A 23,734-nucleotide genomic window follows, 5' to 3' on the forward strand; every position below is an offset into this window, starting at 1 on the left:
GCAAATAAGTACTTAAATCAAATCCCAAGCATATCAGCTGCAATTATTTTATTTCTCACATTTTTAGTAAATCAATCATTACATGACTCTGGAATACTTAACTCTGATTGGTCAGTCATGCAGGCAGATATTTTTATATAATAAAGTGTATAATTGACCGTTGTGTCAGGCTACCAGTTTATTTATTTATTCTTTTTCTTGTGCAACTCCAAGTTTTTTTTTTTTGTTTTTTTTTTCAACTATCAGGTTACTGAACAGTCAGCCAGTCATTATTTTATTATTTTATTTAAATGTTTTTGAATTTTAAAAATATTTGTATATTTAATTATTTAAATATTGATTTTTTTTAATTAAATAACTAAAGCATTTAAATTGATTTAAGGCAATTGATTTAAGTAAATAGTATATTTTAGAATTTATTGTAAAGTTATCAATTTGAACTGTTTGCAAAATACATAGATTTTTTCACGTTCACTCATGCACACATCACACTCAATCACGATTTATATTAATCAGTTTAATAATATATTTTTTATATGAATATATCTGACTGTACATTATTTTTCACATATTAACCAATTATTCTCATTCTAGAGTCAAGTTGTTTCACTTTTCATTTGAAATAATGTTTTAAGCAGATAATCTCGGTAACAACTTTGTTTTCTGATTCCAGAGCCAGGTGGCAGAGAAGGGCCGAGAACTCAAGGAGCTGAAGGACAGTCTTTTTGCATTGACCAAAGAAAAAGAGAAGCTAGAGAGGGTGCGTGCCTTCATTTTCATTTTCCGCAGGCCTCTGCCAGTCTCAAAATGCAGTTGTTTTTCTTGCTTGTTGTTTTATTCTCAGGATCTGGTTTGGGTTTAACATATCTCTCTAATTGGGCCAGCAGTGCAAGTGAGTCCTTATTTTCCATTCAATTACCCTGGACCACAGAGAGGGGATGCGTAGTCGAGGTACAACACAAAACTCGACGCTCAAGAAGCAAAATGGCCCAATTTGAGGTTCAGACTAAATGAAATTGGCGCCTGCCGAAGACTTCAATAAAAGGCAGAGCCCTGCCTCCCTTTGAACAGGCAGAGGAGTTTTAATGAAGGGACTAATTAAACTGTTTGTGCGAGGGTGGCGAGTTACTCTACCCTGCTGCCTCTGCTCACTGTGGTGAGTGATGTATTGTCTGGACACAAAGATAGAGGGAAGGATGAAGACAAGGATGAAAAAATGGGACCTGACTATATTGTCAGTACATCATGGCTGGCCTTAAATTACAATTTGCTTTCCGTTTTGTCTCCTTTCGGCCACTTTCACCCAGTTTAGCTTTTAATTGCCATTTTTACGTTTAGGTTTCGATTGAAATGTGTGGATCGGTTAATTAGCTATTGATTTTAGCAACTGTTCTTGAAGCAACCCAAAACTTAACAGCCGTCGTATTTCCTGTGCCCCATCAGGAGTTGCAAAGGAGTGTCAGCAGGGAAGAAGAACATGAAAACAAAGATGGCAGTGTGGATGTGCAGTCAGTTTTCTTGCAGTACCCAATGCCGTACCCTCAAGACGACCCATCTCCTCTGCTGGTGCCCCATCGCCCCACTGATCTCATGTTTGGGAACCCGTACTCTTCCACTGATTCAAGGGGTATCTATGCTGCTAATTCACCATTAATTTCAGTTGTTCATTCTAATATTTTGTATCTAATATTATCACAGAAAAACATTTTCAACTTTGAAGGCTCCAAACGCTCATTAAAGGGTTTCCTTTCCTGACAGATGGAGCTGATGGAGAGTTCTCTGATGACCAGATGCCCCGACTGCCCCCTGTTGGGCCTCCATCCTGGGACAGCAATGTAGTGTGCATACAGCCCGCCCGGAACCTCAGTCGCCCTGATGGACTGGAGGAACCAGAGGAGCCGCAGAGCACTGTGAGTTCATTACGGTCACCTCCACGTTCAGCCGTTACAAGTGATATAGAGGTGGGATTAAAGTTTTAATCAAGTCAGAACTGCAGATGGACTTAAACTCTTCCCAAATCTCTGTCTTTCTTTTATCTGGCCATTTGTCTACGATGTGCTGGCCTCCGGCAGGGTTTAGCTAAGCTGGCATTATTAAAGCCCTGCTAACCCAGAGCAGAGTCATTAAGGAAGTGCTCACGCTCACAACCAATAGAGCGCGTTAGCCTTGTCTGGATAACAGTAGATTTACCAAACTAAACAAGGAAGAGATTCTTAATTTTTTTTCTTCACAAAAGCTGATTCAAATCAAAACACACCATAACCACATAATCATATTTAAGCCATGTAACAGCAGTGTATCATACTGCTGAAATATTTTTTAAAAATGGAAGACAGTATATACTTTGCAGTACGCTAATATTCCATTCCCAAAATAGTATCTCTCACAATCCTGAGTAATTCTTAAAACTCGCTGCTAAACAACTGTAGTGCAGGATGCATGGTTGGAGAAATTAATTAGCTATTCATGACTGCTTCGAGATAGTTATTAATGTCAGATTATTATAAAGTATGTATTTGGTGCACACTTTAATCCTTGAGAATATTCAGCAGCTTTCTCTACAACACTCATACTCGGTATGATAATATGCTACAACTTCCCGCTACATAATTGCATATGTTTATCATATTTTGCAGCACTAAGAGGATTTCATGCAATGTTAATCGTTTACAGTGAATTGTCTAATACAGGTTTTTAGGTGGTTTTTGCTAACAGGAAATGTTTTTTTCTTTTCTCCTCAGCAATCCAATGATCAGCCTACAGCCGCTGACCCCTCAGAGTTCCTCAATGATGGACAGATGCCATTCTGCTTTGAAGCCAGGTACGAACGCACACAAACAAGAACCTCGCGGCTGTTACCGATCATGTGGTTGAGCTTCGTTGTGGTGCAAGTATGTGCATTAGCTCAGCAGCCCACCCACATCGCCTTCACACAGATGCTGTTTTACTGCCGTTTATTCTCCTGTTGTTCCAGCACCAGCTCATTCACACACCTCACCACACTTACACCCTTATTTATCCTCGGTCAGTCTTTCAGGCTTTATTTTTTGTGTTTCTAACACAGTCCAATCTCTCTGTCTCACAGTGGGGAGCAGAAGCGATGTCCGCTGTGTGAAGTGATCTTCCCTCCTCATTACGACCAGTCAAAGTTTGAGGAGCACGTGGAGAGCCACTGGAAGATCTGCCCCATGTGCAGCGAACAGTTCCCTCTCGACTGCGACCAGCAGCTCTTCGAGAAGCACGTTCTCACCCACTTCGACAGTAACATGATTAACCTCTAGTCGAGAAAAAAAAAAAAAAAGAGTACTTGCCTCCACTTCACATTCTGCACTTTTGTGTTACAGTTAACAGCAACTTAGCATGTTTAGCTTTGAGTATTCATCTGTAGAGAACTGATTCTTTATTTAACACAATCAAGGCAAGTCTAGATACTGTTAATGAATTCCAAATGACTGAACGATGGATTTGGATGACATTTTAGGGTCTTTAGTTAAGTCCATTTTAATTGGGGATTGCTTTTGTCAGTAGGACTGTTTATTCTAGTTCACTTTAACGCTTCTCATATCAAAGTTAGCACTTGAGAATACTTTAAGAACACTGAGCAAACCTTCCCCAGGTTCCATAGTTTGAGTCAAGTATCGTCTACTATAGTCTGTGCAGGCAGATCACAGCTTTTTCTGTCAGGCCATGAATGTGACCAGCTAAGAGGGTGATTCTATATTCTAAAATTATTTGAGAATAAGCTTTTAAAGATGAACCTTGATAATCAAGTTTTTTGAGTTAGTGTTTTTCCTTTATCTGTTTAAATCACTTATTTTAACTGAGTTGCATGCTCACGTTTCCTGTGCACTAAAATCACAAACCTCTTGTTTTGTTCCATTTCCTTAGTTGTCTCTTTCTGTGTGAGTGTGTCTTATATACTTGATTTAAACCAATAAAGATTTCACTGAAGCAATATTTATGCTGGAGCTGATCAGATTCAAAACATTTAAAAAAAAGGCAAAAACTTCTTAAAACATATCAGAGCCCATTTTAATATTTAAAATGTAACCAGGTTTACATTTGTGAAGCAGCTTTTTTTTGTTTTCCTTTTTCAGTTTTGTTGCAGAAAATGTCACCAGTTCCAAAACAACCCCTGGTGTCTGACTTCATTACATGTAGGAACATTGTTGTTTCCAGAAACTTAAGAAAATATCATTTAAAGCACTCACATCAAGACAATACATTAAGTACACAATATATCAAATCCTTCCCTCTGTACTGGCAGTGTAATACTGTTACAATGTTGCATCTAAACAGATACTGCAATTCCAACAACATTAACGTCCATGCAGTGGTGTCATAATGAGTGATTGGCAGGCCCTGATCTGGCTGGGATCTCTGGAGGGTCTAGCCACTGTTTATTTATACCACCCACAAGTCCAAAAGCAAAACAAATCAAGTACCTTTCTGATTCAAGGTACGAGTCCACACTTGAAGATCTTTGGATTGGTAGTAACTTTACATCATCCCAGTGGCAGGTTAGGGGTATAAAAGTCACATGGCCACACCAGAGACAAGCCAGAATCGGGATGAATTCACAATCTGAATCACTTGGCTACACATATACTATACTGGAATGCTGTGGTGTACCACAATTCAAGGCAACCAGTTTCAATAATCTCACATCTAACAAGCACACTGGAGGTATAGCGAAAGAATGAATTCCCTTAGCTGGAAAAAAAAATCAAAGAGAAAAAGAACCTCAGAAACGGAGCCCTCCAAAGCGCCATATTAGTCCTTTGAATTCCACAGCTGATTAGCAGAAAAAACATTCTGCAATTTGTTGGCAATACAAAATGCCCTAAACATGTTGGCAACTGGTCACTACAAAGTGCTTTAGGTTCTCCACCAGATCGCTGCGGAGTTCTAGAACGCTCCAGAGGCTCTAGAACAGCCCGGCCACAGCAGACCTGGGAAGAGTGTAACAGCCTACTCTAAAATACTATCAGATAGTTAGGACAGGAAAATAGTTCTCAAATGCTGGCGATTTGTCACCTGAGAGTCATTTGGTGCTGTAACTCAGAACTTTTCTGAGATTAACGGAGAAGGTGAAAGCACTACCAAAAAACTGCTCATCCATAATCAATCGATATCGTCATCTCTGAAGCTCAGTTGAAAATATACAAAATAAAACTTAGGAATAAAGTATAGAATTTAAAATCTGACTATGAAACTTATAGAATATAGCTATATACACAATCTTTAGCTATGAATGTTTCTTATATGGGGTAGATATTGTTATATTACAAACATTCAGACTTCTCAAGCCTTTCCTATTTTTCGTTTTTTTCTCACACAGAGACTCGTGTTCACGCCGAATCCCTAAGCTTTACTTCTGTTCGGCGTGAGGCTGGTTATCTAGTCACGATTCTCTCCTTTCCAAACACACCGTCAGTCTTTTACAATAAGCACCTAGCATCAAAAAATAATACGCTGAGAAAAAATAAAAAGAAGCAGCGAATGTGCAAAAATACAAAACTCTTAAGATACAAATAAGCAAAGGAAATGATAAAAAGAAACAAAACCAAATTACACAATTAAAGCATGCGATTCAAAATGTAGTGTTTTGATAGAACGGTTGAATCAAATCCTCCTCATGGAGGTACAGAATGACACAGGGATTCAGGGAGTCTTCCTTGAGGAAGAGGAATATAAAAAGATTAAAGTTTCCTCCTCATGAGGAGTGGAAGGAAAAGGGAGGTGAAAGAGTCTTACTCTTGAAAGAGTAAAATAGAGAGAAGGACACATTGTCCAAAAAACTGAGGACAAAATGTGTCAAAGTCAAAGTTAATGGTCAGCCAGAGCTGCTGGTGTGGATGGAGGTGGAGGTGTTCTGTTTGTACTGTATGTATAAACATGTAACGGAGTGTGTGTGGGAATGTTGAGGAGGACGTTGGCACTCTCTACTGCTGCATCTTGCGGATGATGTCGGCAGAGACGGGCGGGTGGAAGTTGATGGTGTGGTGTCGAAGCCCCTGAGAGCTTTTGTAGCTTTTACCACACCGGCACTTGAAGGGCTTCCGAACGCGGATCTGAGTGCGGTGGCCGTTCTTGGCATGGTACTTAATACCATTCACATTCTGCAAATGAGAAAAAACAGACACAAGAATTTCATCATTCAGGTTACACAATGACTAGAAAAAAATAAAAATATTTTCACTGATGCATTGTGATTTTTATATATATATATATATATGTATATATATATATATATATATATATACACACACATGCACACACACACACTAATTTTTATTTAATTTATGGATTCTTTTTTATGATAGTTTTTTATTTATTATGAGATAAATATGTATAATATAAAAATACATATTCAAAGGTCTGGGGTCAGTAAGATTAATTTTTTTTTAATACTTTAAATTGATCAAACATAACAGTCAAGACATTAACAATGCTAAAAAACAATTTCTATTTCAAATAAATATTATTCCTATTTATCAAAAACTGGTTTCCACAAAGAAATAGCACAACTTTTGTTATTATTATTATTATTAGTTGCTGTTCAACATTGATAATAAGAAATATGTTTCTTGAGCAGCAAATCAGCATATTAGAATGACTTCTGAGGAATCATGTGACACTGAAGACTGGAGTAAAGATGCTGAAAACTCATTACATTTTAAAATATATTCAAATAGAAAACTCTTCTTTTAAATTGGGATAATATTTCACAATATTATAGTATTACTGTATTTTTTGTCAAACAAGACTACTTTCAAAAACATTAAAAGAATCTTACAGACCCCAAAATTTGAAGTAGAGTATATGCTAAGCTAGCATGCTAATTGGTTAAAGGTACGCTAAGCCACAGTAAAGTGTTAAGCTTGAGATATCTATAAAACCTAACAATAATTTCACAAAACCTATAGCTTCATTACATAATATATTAGTATATGCAACATCATTGACAAGACATTAATGGTTGTAGTAGCAGTTCAGTTGGCAAACATCATAAAGCGACTTTTTCTAATCAGGAAGTGGAAATACTGCATATTAAAAGTTCTTTCAGCCAATGGAATCATTCTGTGATCTAGACAGACTCAATTCAATTCAGGGGGCAACTGCAGCTTACACTGTGCAAACACATGTTCTACAAGTTTTCAATGATGTATTGACATTGTAACATATCATTTATCAATAATCCGAAGGCAAACAAAATGAGCTGTGAGTAAAAATGCACTTTAATCATTCCAGACACATAAAACATCCAGTGTTGTGTGAAAACCATCAGCTGCTTGACAGCAGTGGAGACCAGGCACCGACTGAACCCAAATAAACCCAAATCAGAGCCACATCTAACAGTACTCTGTACATGCAAAGACACTCTCATGGCTGTCATCATCTATTTCCTCTCCCTCTTATTGAATGCGGCTCTCACAGTCTGCACATCATTTATCTCAGCAGCCAGAACCAGATGGCAGTGGAAAATCTCATAAAACGCACAGGCCTTCAGTGGACTGCATGTATGCCTTTAAAATATATGTCAAGCTTCCAGTCCCGTCCTCATTACAGCTCCTGGTGTTAGTAAAGAGCCCAGCATTCACTGTTTGATCATATTTGTGCCACTGGTGATTGCTATTGTTTATGGATGCACAGGAAATGAAATTATTTTATTATTTAATGATACACATACGCACCACTGTTCAAACGTTTGGGGCATTAAGACGTTTTTTAAGAAATTAATACTTTTATTCAAAAGATTTCTATCTCAAATAAAAGCTGCTCTTTTGAACTGTCCATTCATCATACAATCCTGAAAAAAATATATTGTTTCCATAAAAATATTAAGCAGCTTTCAGCATTGATAGTAGTAAGAAAGGTACCAAATTCGCATATTAGTATGATTTCTGAAGGATCATGTGACACTAAATACTTGTAATGACTGTTATTTTTATTTTGTAATAATATTTCACAATATTACTGTTTTTGTGATTAAATAAAAAAAGAAAATGCTTATCAATCCCAAATAATTTAACGTATATCTGAAATAAAATGTATTCATTAAAAGTCTCAATTAGATCATTTGCATGTTTTTCATACTATCAGGATTTGGCCAGTCAAAAGTAGATATTTTCAGTCATTTTACCTTGTATCTCTTTTTGCAGCCAGGCACGGGACATGCGAACGGTTTCTCATCCCCGCCGTTCATGCACATGGAACTGAGGATGGATTCAGAGCTAATGGCACTTTCGGTGGTCCACGACTCGTCACTGTCAGACTCTTCGTATTCTGCTTCCTCCTCATCATACTCGCTGCCTGAGAGTACACAGCAAATCATCGATTAGTAATAAATCTTATTATGACACATGAAACCAGATAATTAAGCACTACGCTGCCTGAACAACAAAACAGCGTTTCCCATCAGCCACCGCAGCAGTCTTTCTCACAGTACTGTGCCCAGCCAGCAAAGCATTTGCATTTTATGAGAAAGAATCTGGAAGGTCTAAGGGTTAATGCACAGTAATAGTATGATACAAGCAATTTGGAGACTATTTAGCATGTGTTCCAAACCCACACAAATAAAATGCTTAAAACATTTAATTGTGGGATAGAGAGAATGCATGTTGCTCTGGAGAAGGCCATGGGAAACTGCAGCTATGAAAAAAACAGTGTGTGTCTTATTTGATTATCTATTACATCAGAACATCAAACCAGCACTGCAGGTTTAATAGAGCTATTAGACCAAACTTCATCTTTCTAGGAAACATAATAAGCGGTGTCTGTGTGTGTTTGGTGGGAATACCTGTGGGGGTGCTGCTCCTGAATGAAGATGAGGGCGTGATGGGCGGGGTCACGGGCGGGGTCAGGTTGCCGCTGTTGTGGCGAGGGGGCGTGGCCACGCTGTTGCGTGAAAGGCTGCCCATCAGTGAGAGTGACAGCTTTGGCTGAACTTTCTTCTTCAGAGTCTCATGCTCCCGCCGCGCTGCATCTGTCATAAACCTAGAGAGGGAAGTGAACTTTATAGCGAACACAAAACAAAGACCTGTTGCTTATTGTGCAGCCCAAACATGTAAAGTAACAGTCGTAAGTTAAAATACTTTAATCCAGCCACACAAACATCAGCACATTTGCCATCGCACTTTCTGGGCAATTAATTTCCATGACTTTTCTAGCTGTTTGTGATTACTGGATAATGATTGAAAACAACAACTTTCCAGCCAATTAAATTTACTCACTGCAAAAAGCTACATGACGTTTCTGGGGGAAAAATAAAAGTAAATTAAAAAAAATATATATATAAAGTCCCTGATGTTTCCAGCCCTTTATCTCTCCACTCTAACTGAAATAAAAATACCTTGATAAGATACAGAACACAATGTAGCAATGAAAATGAGCTGGCATGGCTGTTAAAGGAAACAATATGCATTTTCACATGCATTATACACACATCCGTTTCAACAAAACCCATGGAAAATATTTGAACCAATACGCCAATATATCAAACTCTGACAGAATGCAAAAAAGATAAATTCTTCAGCGTACTTTCTTCATAATACTTTTATTAATAATTAATTTCATTCAAAATATATATATATTAGTACACTGCATTAATATATTAATTTACATTTTTTTTAATGCTCAAGAAATAAATCAGCTAAGGACTTGAGCTTTTAGTTCCTGAATACCGTGCAAACCTGCTACTGCTTTCATACAATGAACTATCTGTCATATAAGTCTGTTACAATTCAGCTGCTACAATTCAGGAGAGTCTAATCCACCTTACAACAATGCATTCACTCTTTGGTGCATTAAAAAACTGTCAGTAAATGTATGTAATTAAGCATAAATGTTCACACAGACATTATTAAAGCTGGTGTGGAATTAACAGATTACCAGCAAAGCCACATAAAACAGCAATAGATGGACAAAAGTGGCTCCTCCTTGTTATGCAACAATTTCCACCACCATTCAGCCTATTAAAGCTGTTTAACACTGGAACTGTCTTCTGTCTCAAAGCTCTGGGTATTCCTACACAAACCACATTCAACAGAGTGAAACTGAGTGTATATGAAGTCGTGGGTGCTGGTTTGAAGTTCATTGCAGCTTTATAAACTGACCAGATCCCTTAGAGGATGTAGAGGAGACTTGACCACACACGACCATTATCCAAAAACAAGAATCCCATTAAGGAAAATGCTGGATGCTCTCAGATTCATTTTTTGTCATTTGGTTACTTTTGTACAGTTTTAAGGTTGAAAAACCCAAGTCTAATAATCACCTGATTAATCACTATTTTGCTATATGCATAGCCAGCCCATCAGGGTCATAGATTTTTATTTTTACTGTAATTTTAAATATAATTTTTAAAGATACAGTACTGTGCAAAGGTCTTAAGCCATTAGTATTTTCACCCAAAAAAAAAAATGGTTTTAAGCCAGTTATTACTATCTTTTGCTGTAGTGTGTCAGTAGGAAATATCAGTTTACGTTTCCAAACATTCCTTTTGTCATTAATTGTAATAATCCAGTGAGATTTTTGTATGTACAAGGAGTCTGACAGCAGCCAGTGCTCCACCCAGAGATCTGATCTCATCATCATCCAATCTGTCTGGGATTACATGAAGAATAAATCCAGAAGAACTGTGGCAACCTCTCCAAGACACTTGAGGAAACCTCCCTGCAAAGCAACCTGGAAAACTATGTGCAACTGTACCTAGGAACTTCTCATAGTGCTGAAGTTTGTAGGAAGGTTTCTTCAAGTGTCTTGGAGACAAGACTGCAGTTCTTCTAGATTTAGTCGGTCTCAGTTTTTTCTGATTGTTCATGTCATTTCAGACGGTGTGGATGATGGTGAGATCTCTGTGTGCAGCACTGGCTGTTGTCAGACTCCTTGTGCAAAAAAAACCAAACAAACAAATCTCTTTGGATTATTACAATTAATGGCAAAAGGAATGTTTGGAAATATAAACTGATATTTCCTACTGACACACTGCAGCAAAAGATAACTGGCTTAATCTACTAATGACCAAAGACTTTTGCACAGTACTGTATATTTTTGTAACATTTTAAAGGAATACTTCCAAAAAATTTAAATTCTCAAAATCACCCTCAAATTGTTCTAAGTCTGTATGAGTTTCTTTCTTCTTATGAACACAAAAAAACTATATTTTGAAGAATATGGGTAACCAAAGAGCTGCTGGTCCCCATTGACTTCCACAGTATCGAGAGTCAAGGGACTAGAAACTGTTTGGTTACACACATTCCTCAAAATCACATCTTGTGTTTTGCAGAAGAAAGACACATAGGTTTGGAACAACTTGATGATGACAGTATTTTCATTTTTGGGTGATCTATCTCTTTAATGTTTACCAAGTCATAATGTTGTGTTTTATCTTAATGTCTGCATTTTATACATGGTGGTGGTGAGCCAAAAGCAAATTATATTATGAATAATGTAAACAAAACTAAACAAACTTCTGCCAAAAATGACAATTCCTATTTTTTGTGGAAAATGAAAATATTTTATTAAATAAACATACATACATACATTCACACACACACAAAAAAAAAAATATTAATTAAATGTTATGGTATTGTGTACATTGATAACCCAGATCTCTCTCCCTACATTCAATCAATAAAAAAACATTTGTACATAATAGCATAAAATTCAAAATCTTAATTTATTATACCATAAAATCTAAAGGCTCATGTACCTGTTAATGTAGCTGAGGGCGACATAAGTGGGCTGCTGCAGTTCCTGTTTCTCCAACACGCGAGGATCTGTATCTAAACAAAACAGAGAGATGAATAATTCACTAGACTGACAACGACGCCACAAAAGAACAACCAAGAGCACTGTAGAGTAACAATAATATCGAAGCAACATTCACTAAAGGCATATATAAACTCTTCTGGTGACAGCGGAACAGCAGTCACCCCAGACAGTCATCCTGTGGCATCACAACCAGTGAGATTGAAGCTTACGTGTCATTGCCAGAGTGAAGCTATTACTCACTTTATTCTTAAAGTCACTGACTTTCAAACTCAATACTAGATTCTGCCACACAACACGTCCACAATCACTTGCAGATGGCAATTAACTCCATTAATCAAGTTTTTTTTTTTTCATTAAACTCTACTTAGAGGCAGAATAAGTCAGCACTTCTGCATGGGAGAGAGACTGGACTGGTCTATGGAGTGCGTATCCAATGGCTGTTTGGTAAAACTTAAGACAGCCATTTGGTTAGTGTCACAGCACACCACACTCTATGAGCTCTCTGCCATTCCTCCCAGATGTGCTCATTTTCTGCACTCCACTCAGGGCCACCCAGATCACCCGCCAACTGCACGCCATGGCAAAGATGGTTTTATATCGGGTTTTTAGTTGTGCATATTAAAGAGTCGGCTTCAGAAATAAAGATATCTGTTTTGGGGATGTTCTGTCAAAAGGCTTGTGATTCTGTGCGGTCAATGCTGACACGAAGCTGCACAACTGTGGACTACGCTGCCACCTTGTGGCAAAAGTGTATATATTTCAACAATCTTTCACTAAATTATAGACATTTAACATACGCTCACTTACTGTTATTTTAATATCCATTCGAACACAACCCAGCTAAAATGTCTCTAAATTGCATTTCATTGCATGCCAGCGCGAAAATCCGCTTAACGTCCCAGCAACTGTAACGTGTGGTCGGCGGTGCCCGCATACCAGCGGCTCTGCCAGGGTAATGGTTTTCAGATGCCTGTCTCTCCGGGCATTCTCCAACACCATTAACACAAGCACTGCCAAAACACAGTTTCATCTAATGAGCCGCCCCTGCGCACCCTCCTGTGATGCATCTCAATGCCTCTTTTTATGCCTCTGCTGTGAGTAAACACATTTATTTCTGCCCCGTTTAACCCGAAAAATATTTGTCTCAACTCTTCGAAACCACGCGGCACCCCGGCGTGTCAGAGCTGCGATTCCGGCCAGCGTGGCATCATCACACACAAGCTGTCGATGGCTCGGCCACCTCGTAATTACAGAGGCACGCAGATGACGAATTTCTGCACGTCCGATTTTCGTATGCGGTTTGTCTGTTCAGAATGAACGGGCTGAATGAACATGCAGTTTCAGTCTCTGACAGTAGGTGGCATATGCTATTTGCGCATCAGGATGCTGATATACTCTTTTAATATGCATAACTTTCCATTTCTGACACCTACTTGTCAAGGAGAAGAAACAGAGTCAAACTGCATTTACATTTAATCTTTGAATTTACTCTTACTCTGATATTCACTGTTGATTGGAAAAATAGTCTGTGAGCGCCTCCAAGTCTGCGCTACTGTTAAAAAAAAACAGTAAGTTGCATTGACAGCATGCAAATGTTTGTGTTGGTCTGAAAAGATGCATTAAGGGGTGGTTACACTGCACTTTTCTTTCTGTTGACTTCCATTACACATGCGAGAAGAGGAAGAGCGGAAACGCAAGCTCATGCGAAGTTTTGCACTGCTTCCGAAATCGAATTCTTGCCTACTATATAAGAAAATCAGTACGCTAAAGAGTAGCCTATGTCTGAATTCACAACATTTGAAAATCAGGTGAAAAGTACCTGGATAACATACTATTTCTGCCCAGATTCTGAAGTGCACAGTTGATGGACACTTAACTATTTCATTGCGAAGTAAAATAAAAATAAAATAAAAAGTAACCATGAAGGTTCACCCCTAAACATTCCCATCAGCAGATCATACAAAAATATATGAATGAGACTGTATGATTTAGACTGCACAGATGCTTCTCCAACAATGGCATTATATGGTTTGGTTTCAGTTGCCATCTGAACAACAGGCTTCTTGAAGGGCAGGTAGGATGTAGGTGTGTCGTTCCGCATCGGTTCACTGTTTAAAGCTTTCAGCTCTGCCCACACCTCAGCTAAAGTGTTTCATTAGCACTGATTTAACTACTGCGAGAAAGACCCCACACCTTTCTGCCAAACACATACACACACAAAGATGCATTAGGCACCGTGCTGTACCTGTGCCAAGAAAAAGGTGTTTTGTGTGTGTGCATATGACCCATGCAGGGGAAAAGCCCCTGAAGAGGAGAAACAAGAGGAGCTGCATACAGTCACACACACATGGATCAATCCGCACACACACTCTGTAAATCACACATAGGATTGCCCAGGCTCCTTAGGGCCTGAAGTCACTAACGGGCCCCAGAGCTGCTGCCAACCAGGACCCCGTTACAGGAAGAGGTGGTCCACAAGTGCACAAACAGGTGGTCTACCATGGTGGTCTCTCTCTTACAGACATAAGCACATTATTTCACTACTGCTCAAGACCCAGGAAGACTGACAGAGTTTAAAGAGATCAGAGGAAGGGTAAACAGAGTAAGAGAATATCTTCATAACCGATAGACATAGGTGACTGGTTAGATCAATTAGATTAATTATCTGTATCAATTAATTTCAAAATCAGCTGACATCTTTATCCACATTTTTAACATTTCCAGCGAATTAAAGGGATAATTCACCCCAAAATGAAAATTCAACCATAATTTAATCATCATCATATTGTTCCAAATTTACTGTATGACTTATTGGTTACTTTCTTCTGTTTTTTGATTTTGGTTACCATTGACTTCCATTGTATTAGTCAAAATATCTTCTTTTGTTTTACTGAAGAAAGAAAGTCAAACAAATTTGACAATATGTTGTATTACATATCTGCATTATATATCAGTATTATATTACGGCCATTGGTCACCTTGCTCTCTAGATTCAGGTACTGGCCATTAAAACATATCAGTCAACTATTAAAAAATAATATAGATTGCCAGCAAAATATGTATTTTGAATATGACAAGTAGTGCGATTTATTGATGCGCAGATAAATTCTGCCTGATAACAATGAACTAATAATCATTTTCATGTTATGGCTGATAAACGAAATAGACTATTGAAATTAAAATTATCTACTATTTTGTTTAAATCATGAAAAAAATAAAAATTTATACTTTATAATTTTCAGTAGTAAAATGGGTTTTCATTAAATTGGTGATTTTAAAGATGAACTGTAAGTGAATGTTAGATGACAGCAAAGGTCATTTAAATGTAAGAATAATAAGCATGCAACATTAAATTTCAAATATTGACCAATACATGTAAAAATCCCCAATATCAGTGGATAACTAATAAGGTACTAATATATGATGCATCCACAGTGTGATTTAGTGCATCAAACTGAAAACACATTTCAGATCCACACTCCTGTCACTTTTTGCAGAAACTCTTGCCATTCATTGTGTAATTGTGTGAATGTGTGTTTGTGTAGTCTTGCACTGGCTGCATATTTCAGGCCAGATAGAGTTCTAGTCATTAGTAGTTTTTCCCCAACCCATTTTACCAGACAAATTAGGAGAACTTACTCCTTTTATTCCTCAAAGCATTATGGGAAACTATGTTGGCAAAATTGTGATATATTTCCCCCAGGCAGAGTGGTTGCATCCTATGTGACTAAGAGAAGATAAGTCACAGTAAATTACATCAGCAAAAACACTCCAAGATCCAAACTGCACTAGTAGCTGCTGCTGTGTAACCTCTTGTCATTCAGAAGATACAACATTTAGCTGCGCCTTTGAGCATGGGTGGTCTTGTACAAGTGAAAATCACAACACACATCCAAAACAAACAGACATACACGTTCTAAATCAGCAGCAGCCCCCTGCCACGGTTATATCAGCGCTTCCTGTCATTAGCTGGCCTGCGCTGGGTTTGGATGGAAGGCTGGAAGGGAACAAGGGGTGTTGGTTTGAGGTAATTAGGTCCACCAGGTGCAGCTCTGGGGGCACCAGTCACTGCTCAAATTTATTATTTCCGTTTAGATATTTTTTTCCTGGCCATTCCAGGAGCCCTCAGTGTGGTGAAGCTCAGAGAGGTTCATTGTTCAGAGGCCTGCTGAGCACCCCTGTAGAGCTGACATCTTGAAAGCAGAAGACCTCTGCAGGGTTATTATAGTTAACTAAAACCGTCAAAAAAAAAAAAAAAAAAAAAAAAATGAAAAACGTACTTTAGTTTTATGTTTAATAAAGTACTAAAATAACAAACCAAATAAATATGAATAAAAACTAAGTAGACATAATTCAAAAAAAAAAAAAAAAAAAAAAATGAAACCTTGAACTAAAATTGGCAAAATCCAAAATACACCCCCCCCCCCCCCCCCCCCCCAAAGAAAAACAAACAAAAACTGGACCTCTGTCCAATATGGTGGAGCTAAATCTTTTAAAAGCCAGATGTTTTCGAAACGATGACACTTTTCATTACATTAATTTGATGTATGTTAGTGTATGTAAAAAAAAAAAAAAATGGTGTAAACTGTATTTTTTATGATAGTCTCCCAAACACCAGGAGGATAACACTGTAGTCACAACTAAAATAATTACTCAATATGGTTACCCATTCAACTCCCTAAATCATCTCAACGTCATATTAACACTTTTAATGTGAAACCCTCGGAGGCCACGGTCTGCCAGTTTTAAATTCTTGATTTTAGGAGCTGGAAGTCGAAAAAGAATCGCATAAATTGTCACAACCAGCAAGAGTCTCGGAGGGATCTTTATAAGGAGGACATGTTGCTTACAGAACCCACATGGCACAAGTACGAACAGTAAAAGGTTCAGACACTCCCTCTTTCCTTGTATTTACACTGTTGCCATCGTAATATATAACAATCGAACCCTAGAGAGCATTTTGACCACAAACTAGAATTTGCTTGAAGATGGAGGAGAATTCAAAGGTGATAAAATATTACAACCTTAAAACTTCACGAGCTCATTTGCTGTAAGCAATGAGGCCTATCGGCAACATTTCTCCACCCAACCTCGCAAATCTCCACTCAGTTCTTCTGGTAGCATGCCATCGCCCCCTAATGGTCACAAGAACACCCATCAATGAACCCACCTCACCCTAGAATGTGAGCTTTGTTTAGCCGGGTGTTAATTAAAGAAGAGAATGTCTTTAGCAGCAGGTCCCCAGATGAAGAGGAAGAGAGGCCAAAATCCACCATCCCACTTTGTAATTAGGCTTGCTCCAGGCCTATGTGGGGCCATGCCAGATCTCACACCTCGCCAAGAGCAGGGCTGTGGGTGAGGGAGGGGTTCCATGGGACACTAATTGCCTCATTACTGCGCAGTAAGTCACTTTAGCCACACTCTCCTTCAGCTAACACCCCGGACACATGCGATCAGAGAGCAGAAGAGGTATTAAAACAAGCTCAGCTCAGGTCAGATGCCTGGAATTGATCGACCTCCATCTCATCCGATCAGAGAATGGGGCACCACGGTGTGTTGACACATTTCGTTTAGATGTAAACATGATGGCCCTGAGGGCAGTTTAACCTGGTACATAAATCCTGCGGTGAAAATAAGCTAAACAAAGGCAGGCAAGCTAAAGGCTATCAGTTTTCAGAATGACAGGTTTAAGAGTGCTGTGTGGAACGGCAATGTTTCTAGGTCATTTTATTTTGTAAGAGCGGGGCTCTTGTGTGATGCCATTGTGGCAACTCGGCCTGCACTTTGCTTAGTAAAAGGATCCTCTTCTCTAACATTCAGTCACAGCAATACTACAGCAAACACACACACACACACACACAAAAATGCAAATCAGTCACAGTGGAATTTAAAGGGCCATGCAGAATTTTTTTGCTAATTAAAAAAGTTTTACACTTTACACAAGGAATGAACACGTCTGAGAAATATCCATAAAATGTTGTCCCCTCACATTAAGGATATATTAGTTTTCTATAAAATCTGTTTTTTCTACATTAGATACCCGCAAATTGGCACAACATGACCAGCCCCTTTCATGTACTTAAAGTTAATTCTTGCTGAAATGCAGTATGTTAAAGGTGCTGGATCTGGATGTCATTTTATTGTCTGTACTAAAGCATATAAATACCATATGTTTGCAGATATTCAGAAAACGTTAAAGGCACAATATGTAAGATTTTTGCAGTAAAATATCCAAAAACTACTAGAACGGTGTTATATATTTTTCTGACTTGTGTACTTACATTATCCCAAATTATTCGAAGAATGTTTAAATCCAGAGAAATAAGCAATTTTAACTAGTGACACGAACCGTGTCCATAGTGTCATTGTGTTGCCTGCCAATGATGTCATAATCCCTTGATTTCCGGTATTGTTTTGTAGAAAACATATGGAAACACCAAAGGCGCTTTAATATATTATGTGTCTTATTAGACCGGTGACGACCGCACAGAGTAGCATTATAATAGAATGTCCAAATGTATCTAGCATGATAAAACAGCCCTGCTATAACCCACATACCCACGACTGGAAGGAGCGGAAGCACTAAAGTGTGGCATAATAAAAGCTCCTCTGCTTTCGAGCCGTGTGTCACGCTCGTTCAGCTGTCTCGTTTCTCGTCATGGCTTTCAGCCTCACCCTGCTTCATTGTACTATGTTAATAAATCACTAGCTCAATCATGAACATGATTTTTGCCCGAGTCTCGTCAGATTGCTTGTTTTTTGTGGTTGATTTCGGCATCTCCCATGATTCCACACTCAGTCACGGTGTCATCAAACTACGGCGTTGTTTATTTTGAATCTCTTGCGGTGAAAACTTACATACTGTCCCTTTAAATTCACACTTCTTTCTCTGAAAAACAATGTTACTTTTTACTGCGAAATGTGTGTTCCGTGTCAGAATGTCTGTTTTTGTTTTGGTCTGTGTGATTCCACCCACTGCCAGTTTACCCAATAGTATTTCAGCATGCTGGGTTGCAAGTTGGCAGAAAAAAAGTGTATTGCAGCCATAGAAGCCAGCAAACAAACTGGGTCAGAGATTGCATCTACCTGACCTAAAACATCTCAGCATCCACCTAAAAATATATACATATTAAAACAGATAAATCAACTCATCAACTTACAGTGTAAGGCTTGTCGCCTACCATTGCCAACTGCCCATGTTCCTGTTGCATGTCCTCAAGCTGGCAACCCACCAGGGCATCAAGTTTGAGGAGGAGGGGAGAAACAACTCTCTCCAATATTTTGAATGCAGACTGCAGTACCCATTTCCACCGCTAACTGTCAATTTTACATACTGCACCTTTAACATTAACAGGGATGTTGGGACACTTATCAGCTGGTGGCACCCTTGGCAACCACAGTCTGTACGATTTTCATGACCTATTTGTAAAATGTCTAATTTGAAAACAAGCCTTCAGGGGCTGCATCTGACACTTCAGACTACAGGAAGTAGGAACTAAAACAAATCAGAACAAAAATGACATTTATTATATTAAAAATACTAAATTCCATACTATTTTAACTCTACACAAAATTATCTAAATAAAATAAAATGGATTAATGAATAATAAAACTGTAATATTGAATGGGTCCTATTATGCTCTTTTACAAGGTCTTGATTTTGTTTTGGCTCTCATACTAGGTTGTTCGAAAGACATATTATTTTTCACATATTTTGAATCATTACATCACCTCTCTCCCCAGTCTGACATGAATGGCTGGAATAGTTCCTGTATCAAATGAAGGCCCGCCTTCTGAAATATGAAATGTGCTGTGATTGGTTAGCTGGGCTAGTCTGTGCTGTGATTGGTTAGCTGGGCCAGTGTGTGTTGTGATTGACAGCACTCGGTGCCTGGTCGGGAAATGTCCTGCCCTTATCATAGCCGCCTGCCAGATTCAGTGTAAATATTGCATCAAAATCAAAACAATTTGAGCACGATTTAAACCTGGATGATTGTAACCACTCTAAGCTTGCGTGTATCTGACATAGTGATAACACTCACTGCCTTCTCTAGTGCAGCTCAACCAGGTCTCGTCCCATTCGTCGATCTTTGTGATATCACAAATCCCGGAAAATATTTGTTGTAGTCCAAACGAGTCATTTGTTGTAGTTTTTGAAAAGTGGTTTCTGTTAAATAAAATATCTCCTTTTGAACTGGACTTTGAGCTTTGTAACTTTGCAGATCTTTTTTATGCTCAAGCAGCAACATTAGACTAACTAAAGTTGAAAAAGTCAAAAAGCATAATAGCACCCCTTTAAAATAATTAATTAAATACTAATTAAATAAATAAATAATAATAATAAAAATAAACTAAATAGAAAAAAAAATGCACTGATACCGATAAATAAATCGTAAATATCTGATACTGATGCTGGTACTGATATATTGTGCACCATTAGGTCACATAATTCTGAAAATGCTTCTGCCTAACATGAATTCAAAAACTTTTCAAACAAGGACACTACATTTCCAAAAAGTGTTGCATACATGGAAAATTTCAGTCCGCTGCAGAGTATCTGAGCTGCACAGTGTGTTTGGAGTTCGCATGGATGGCAGAAAGCACCTCAGGCTAAATCGCTTGACTGGACCGATGTTTTCCACCAGCTCTCCAGACAGATCTCCTTCTCAAAGGCCAGCTGAGCTAACAGGGAATGTCAGTCAGCAGGGAGGGGAGGGGGCGCTTTGTCTCTAGAAATCAGGTTTCTCCTTACAAATTCACTCCATGCGGGCTCTTGCTAGTATCTACTGGACAGGTAGTGCAACGGTGTTAAATTACAGCAGTAGAGTCCAGATCCATCCCCCATTGACTGAGATATCCATCAGCACTATAGAGACTGAATCACCAACCATAATGAAAAAAATATCATGAGAGCATTTTGATTAATATCCTTTTTCAGCTGTGCTCAAAGCAAACCAGCATTCCGTCTCATGCTATGCTTACATTTTTGTACTTCACCCTCAGACATTTCATGTTTACTTATGCTCTATTTCTGTGTCCAACAGCCAGAACAACCAGAACACGCTGTTGATTTCATGCAAAGCCTTAACAACCCATTTAATTTACCACACATTTACAAGCAAACATCCATACATTTATGTCTGCATTAATATAACCTTAACACTAACAGTAATTCAGCGAGGCACTACAGGCTATAAAGGGCCTAGACCCTAAGCATCTGTTCTACTAAAGTTCTGCAGGCTTGGACTCAACGAGATTCCTGACCCCAGTGCGACCCCTGCTCCAGAATGACAACAAATCAGACACTTATAAGCTCCAGTGCACCCTTATGACCTACATCTGCACTTGTAAATAATATAAACTATGACAAAGTGGGGTAAAACATGCCTTAATTTAATCACCTGTGCTTCCGTTCAAATCAAAAATACCCTGGACAAAAAGCAAGTCAGAAATCAGCAGTAATAGTTTATTATTTTTTTGTTGCTGTTGTTGTGGATATACATTTATTATACAACACAGGACAATATTACACAGGACAATTTCTGAGAAAAAACAAAAGCAAAAGAAGATTATTGATTTATATATCAAAATGTATTTAATTTGTGTAATCACCATCTTATTTCTTTATTTGATGTCTATATAAAGTATCATTCAGAGGTTAAGGGTAGGTCGTATTTTTAAAGAAATTAATACTTTTATTTAGTAAGGATGCATTAAATTGATTAAAAGTGACAGTGAAGACTTATAAAGTTAAAAAAAAATTTTGAACTTTCTGCTTATCAAAGAATCAGAAACAATAACTTTATTTCTTGAAAATTTGTCTATTTCCTGTAGTGTGACTTTATATCTTATCTTATAATTATTAATTTTTATCCCACAATATGATTTTATGTAACTTAATTTCAGCTATATATATTTTACACTTGTGATGTTGCATAAATGCATATTTCTCAAAATCATTATTATTTTTTATCTTACAATGTGACTCATTTTAACTTTTAAACCACAATTCCTTTTTTTACGTCTTTAGAAAACATTTTGAAATCTTTGTGACAACACATTTGAGATCTAATAGCTCTGAAGTGCAAGCCACCACAGTGTCATATTTTACAGGACACTGTAATATTGGATTAATACATACAAATGATGCTCATCATTCAATAAGTGAATACCTACATGCATAGTCATCTGATGCCACTGCTTTGTTATTTGTGCATGTAGTCGTTTAGCCTAAAACTGTATTTGTATGTCTGCCACGATCGCTTCAATTATGACGCATATGATCATGAGCGTTCGCACGTAACGTTACCCGTTACCTTTAGCCATAATACGGAAGCTCTAGTGCTGCATTAACTAACAAGTATTTAATCACTTCTGTAGGGAATTTAATCCGCTTTATACATGCATTACGTGTTTATGAGCTGCTCTGAGCGGGTGAGATGGACTCATCTCGGTGAAGCTCTGTGTTTGCGGGCCTTGCACAGAAAATAACATTCTACCTGCAGCACTGCCGCTTGTGTTTACACGTTCAGATCATGTACTGTTTTGAAGAGGCTTAACGACGCCAGAATGTGTTCGTATTTTGTGCTATCGACACCTGAAAGCGCCACTAAATCGAGCAAAACGTACTGAAGTCCCATCGATTCACCACACCTAGCAACAGCGCCGCTGCGACGCAGGAAGTGAGTGTGATGGTGCGCGCGAGCCGGCCATTGCTGCACAGATTGTGTTTCCGCGAGCGCACTTACCGATGTGATTATCCTCGATGTGCACGATGAGCTCGGCCAGCGACTCGAAGTGCAGTCCACAGCCCCCGAACTGGCAATTGTTGGAGAAGAAGGAGGCAGCGGCGATGCCTGTCATGGTTTTTGCTACATTGAGGAGCAGCAGCACGGGGCGAGCGGAAAGGAGATCGCGCGCACGCACGCACCGTACAGACAGACAGACAGACAGACAGACAGCGGCGGCAGCAGCTGGAGCAGCGCAGTACGAGAGAGAGAGGAGGGCTCACTGGCGCACACGTCATACCTGTTGATATGAAATACTGCACAATAGTTCTTATCTATCTATCTATCTATCTATCTATCTATCTATCTATCTATCTATCTATCTGTCTATCTGTCTGTCTGTCTGTCTGTCTGTCTGTCTGTCTGTCTGTCTGTCTGTCTGTCTGTCTATATTATTATTATTATTTATTTTTATTGCATCACTCTTAACAAGTAGTAGTAATACAGTAAAAAATTAAAGCTTATATAATTTATAAAATATTGAATTATAAATAATATGAGCTTAAATATAATTATGTAATTTATATTTATAAGTTAATAAGCCTTTATATTAATTTAATAAGCATATACTGTATATAAATTATATAGCATAATGTATCCCTAAAATCTAGAATGTGTTCTTTGTTTTATTTTAGTAGCATAAGTTTATTTGTTTATTATAGCGATTTTCTATCTCTAAAAAGTTCCCTGAATGAACCCAAACTTTGTGTGTGTGTGTGTGTGTGTGTGTGTGTGTGTGTGTGTGTGTGTGTGTGTTTGCATAGCGGGAAACTGACTTTGATTATGTGTTTTGCAAATACAGAGGTTGTCTAAAACATTTTTTGCATGTGTTTCTCATTACCAAACGTAATTAAAAAAAAAGTTTGTGTAAAATATAAAATAACTGTAAATAACTGTTCATGGGAAGTAAATGCAGTGCAGTAGAAATCCACACGGTGGCAGTGTGGAATTACAAACGGAAATGACATTTCAGATTCGTATTTACTGTTATTACAAAGCATAACAACCTCTTAATAAATGCTGTAATACCACAGTACCAAATCATGGTGGTACCATAGTACTTCTGTGAAAATAATAATAATAAACAAATAAAATAGGCCTAAATAAACTTTTGCTATTTATATTTAGAATAGAAGGTGGTCAGCATATGATGATCTGTATTCAATAAA

The 23,734-nt window shown here is 38.1% G+C and overlaps 2 protein-coding genes across 5 annotated transcripts in view; one reads left to right on the forward strand and one right to left on the reverse strand.

Moving 5' to 3' along the window:
- LOC122133955 (tax1-binding protein 1 homolog B-like) overlaps positions 1 to 3,957 on the forward strand; it is a 31,616-nt gene extending 27,659 nt beyond the window's left edge. For 3 of the 4 annotated variants that reach the window (XM_042772303.1, XM_042772304.1, XM_042772306.1), the window contains 5 exons: positions 674 to 760; positions 1,444 to 1,627; positions 1,759 to 1,910; positions 2,742 to 2,821; positions 3,086 to 3,957. In XM_042772303.1, coding sequence (XP_042628237.1) covers positions 674 to 760; positions 1,444 to 1,627; positions 1,759 to 1,910; positions 2,742 to 2,821; positions 3,086 to 3,281 — 699 coding nt within the window. In that variant the 3' untranslated portion in view covers positions 3,282 to 3,957. The remainder of the gene's footprint in view (positions 1 to 673; positions 761 to 1,443; positions 1,628 to 1,758; positions 1,911 to 2,741; positions 2,822 to 3,085) is intronic. The other variant, XM_042772305.1, reaches the window with a different exon arrangement.
- A 52-nt stretch (positions 3,958 to 4,009) lies between these two features.
- LOC109049866 (juxtaposed with another zinc finger protein 1) lies at positions 4,010 to 22,735 on the reverse strand. The gene is made up of 5 exons (XM_042772309.1): positions 22,527 to 22,735; positions 11,717 to 11,789; positions 8,804 to 9,000; positions 8,147 to 8,316; positions 4,010 to 6,122 (listed from the first exon to the last, which is right to left on the reverse strand). The coding sequence occupies exons 1-5, from the start codon at positions 22,639 to 22,641 to the stop codon at positions 5,946 to 5,948; spliced, it is 732 nt and encodes a 243-aa protein (XP_042628243.1). The 5' UTR covers positions 22,642 to 22,735; the 3' UTR covers positions 4,010 to 5,945.
- Positions 22,736 to 23,734: the final 999 nt, after the last annotated feature.

This window comes from Cyprinus carpio, chromosome A16, assembly GCF_018340385.1.
Source record: "Cyprinus carpio isolate SPL01 chromosome A16, ASM1834038v1, whole genome shotgun sequence".
Classification (NCBI taxonomy): domain Eukaryota; kingdom Metazoa; phylum Chordata; class Actinopteri; order Cypriniformes; family Cyprinidae; genus Cyprinus; species Cyprinus carpio.

Bases quoted from the DNA above. Each gene is read 5' to 3' on its own strand.
- LOC109049866 (XM_042772309.1), bottom strand. From the start codon at position 22,641: ATGACAGGCATCGCCGCTGCCTCCTTCTTCTCCAACAATTGCCAGTTC. The intron at 11,790-22,526 runs GTAAGTGCGCTC...TGTTTTGTTTAG, and splicing joins CATCGAGGATAATCACATCG to ATACAGATCCTCGCGTGTTG. The intron at 8,317-8,803 runs GTATTCCCACCA...GTGTACTCTCAG, and splicing joins CAGGAGCAGCACCCCCACAG to GCAGCGAGTATGATGAGGAG.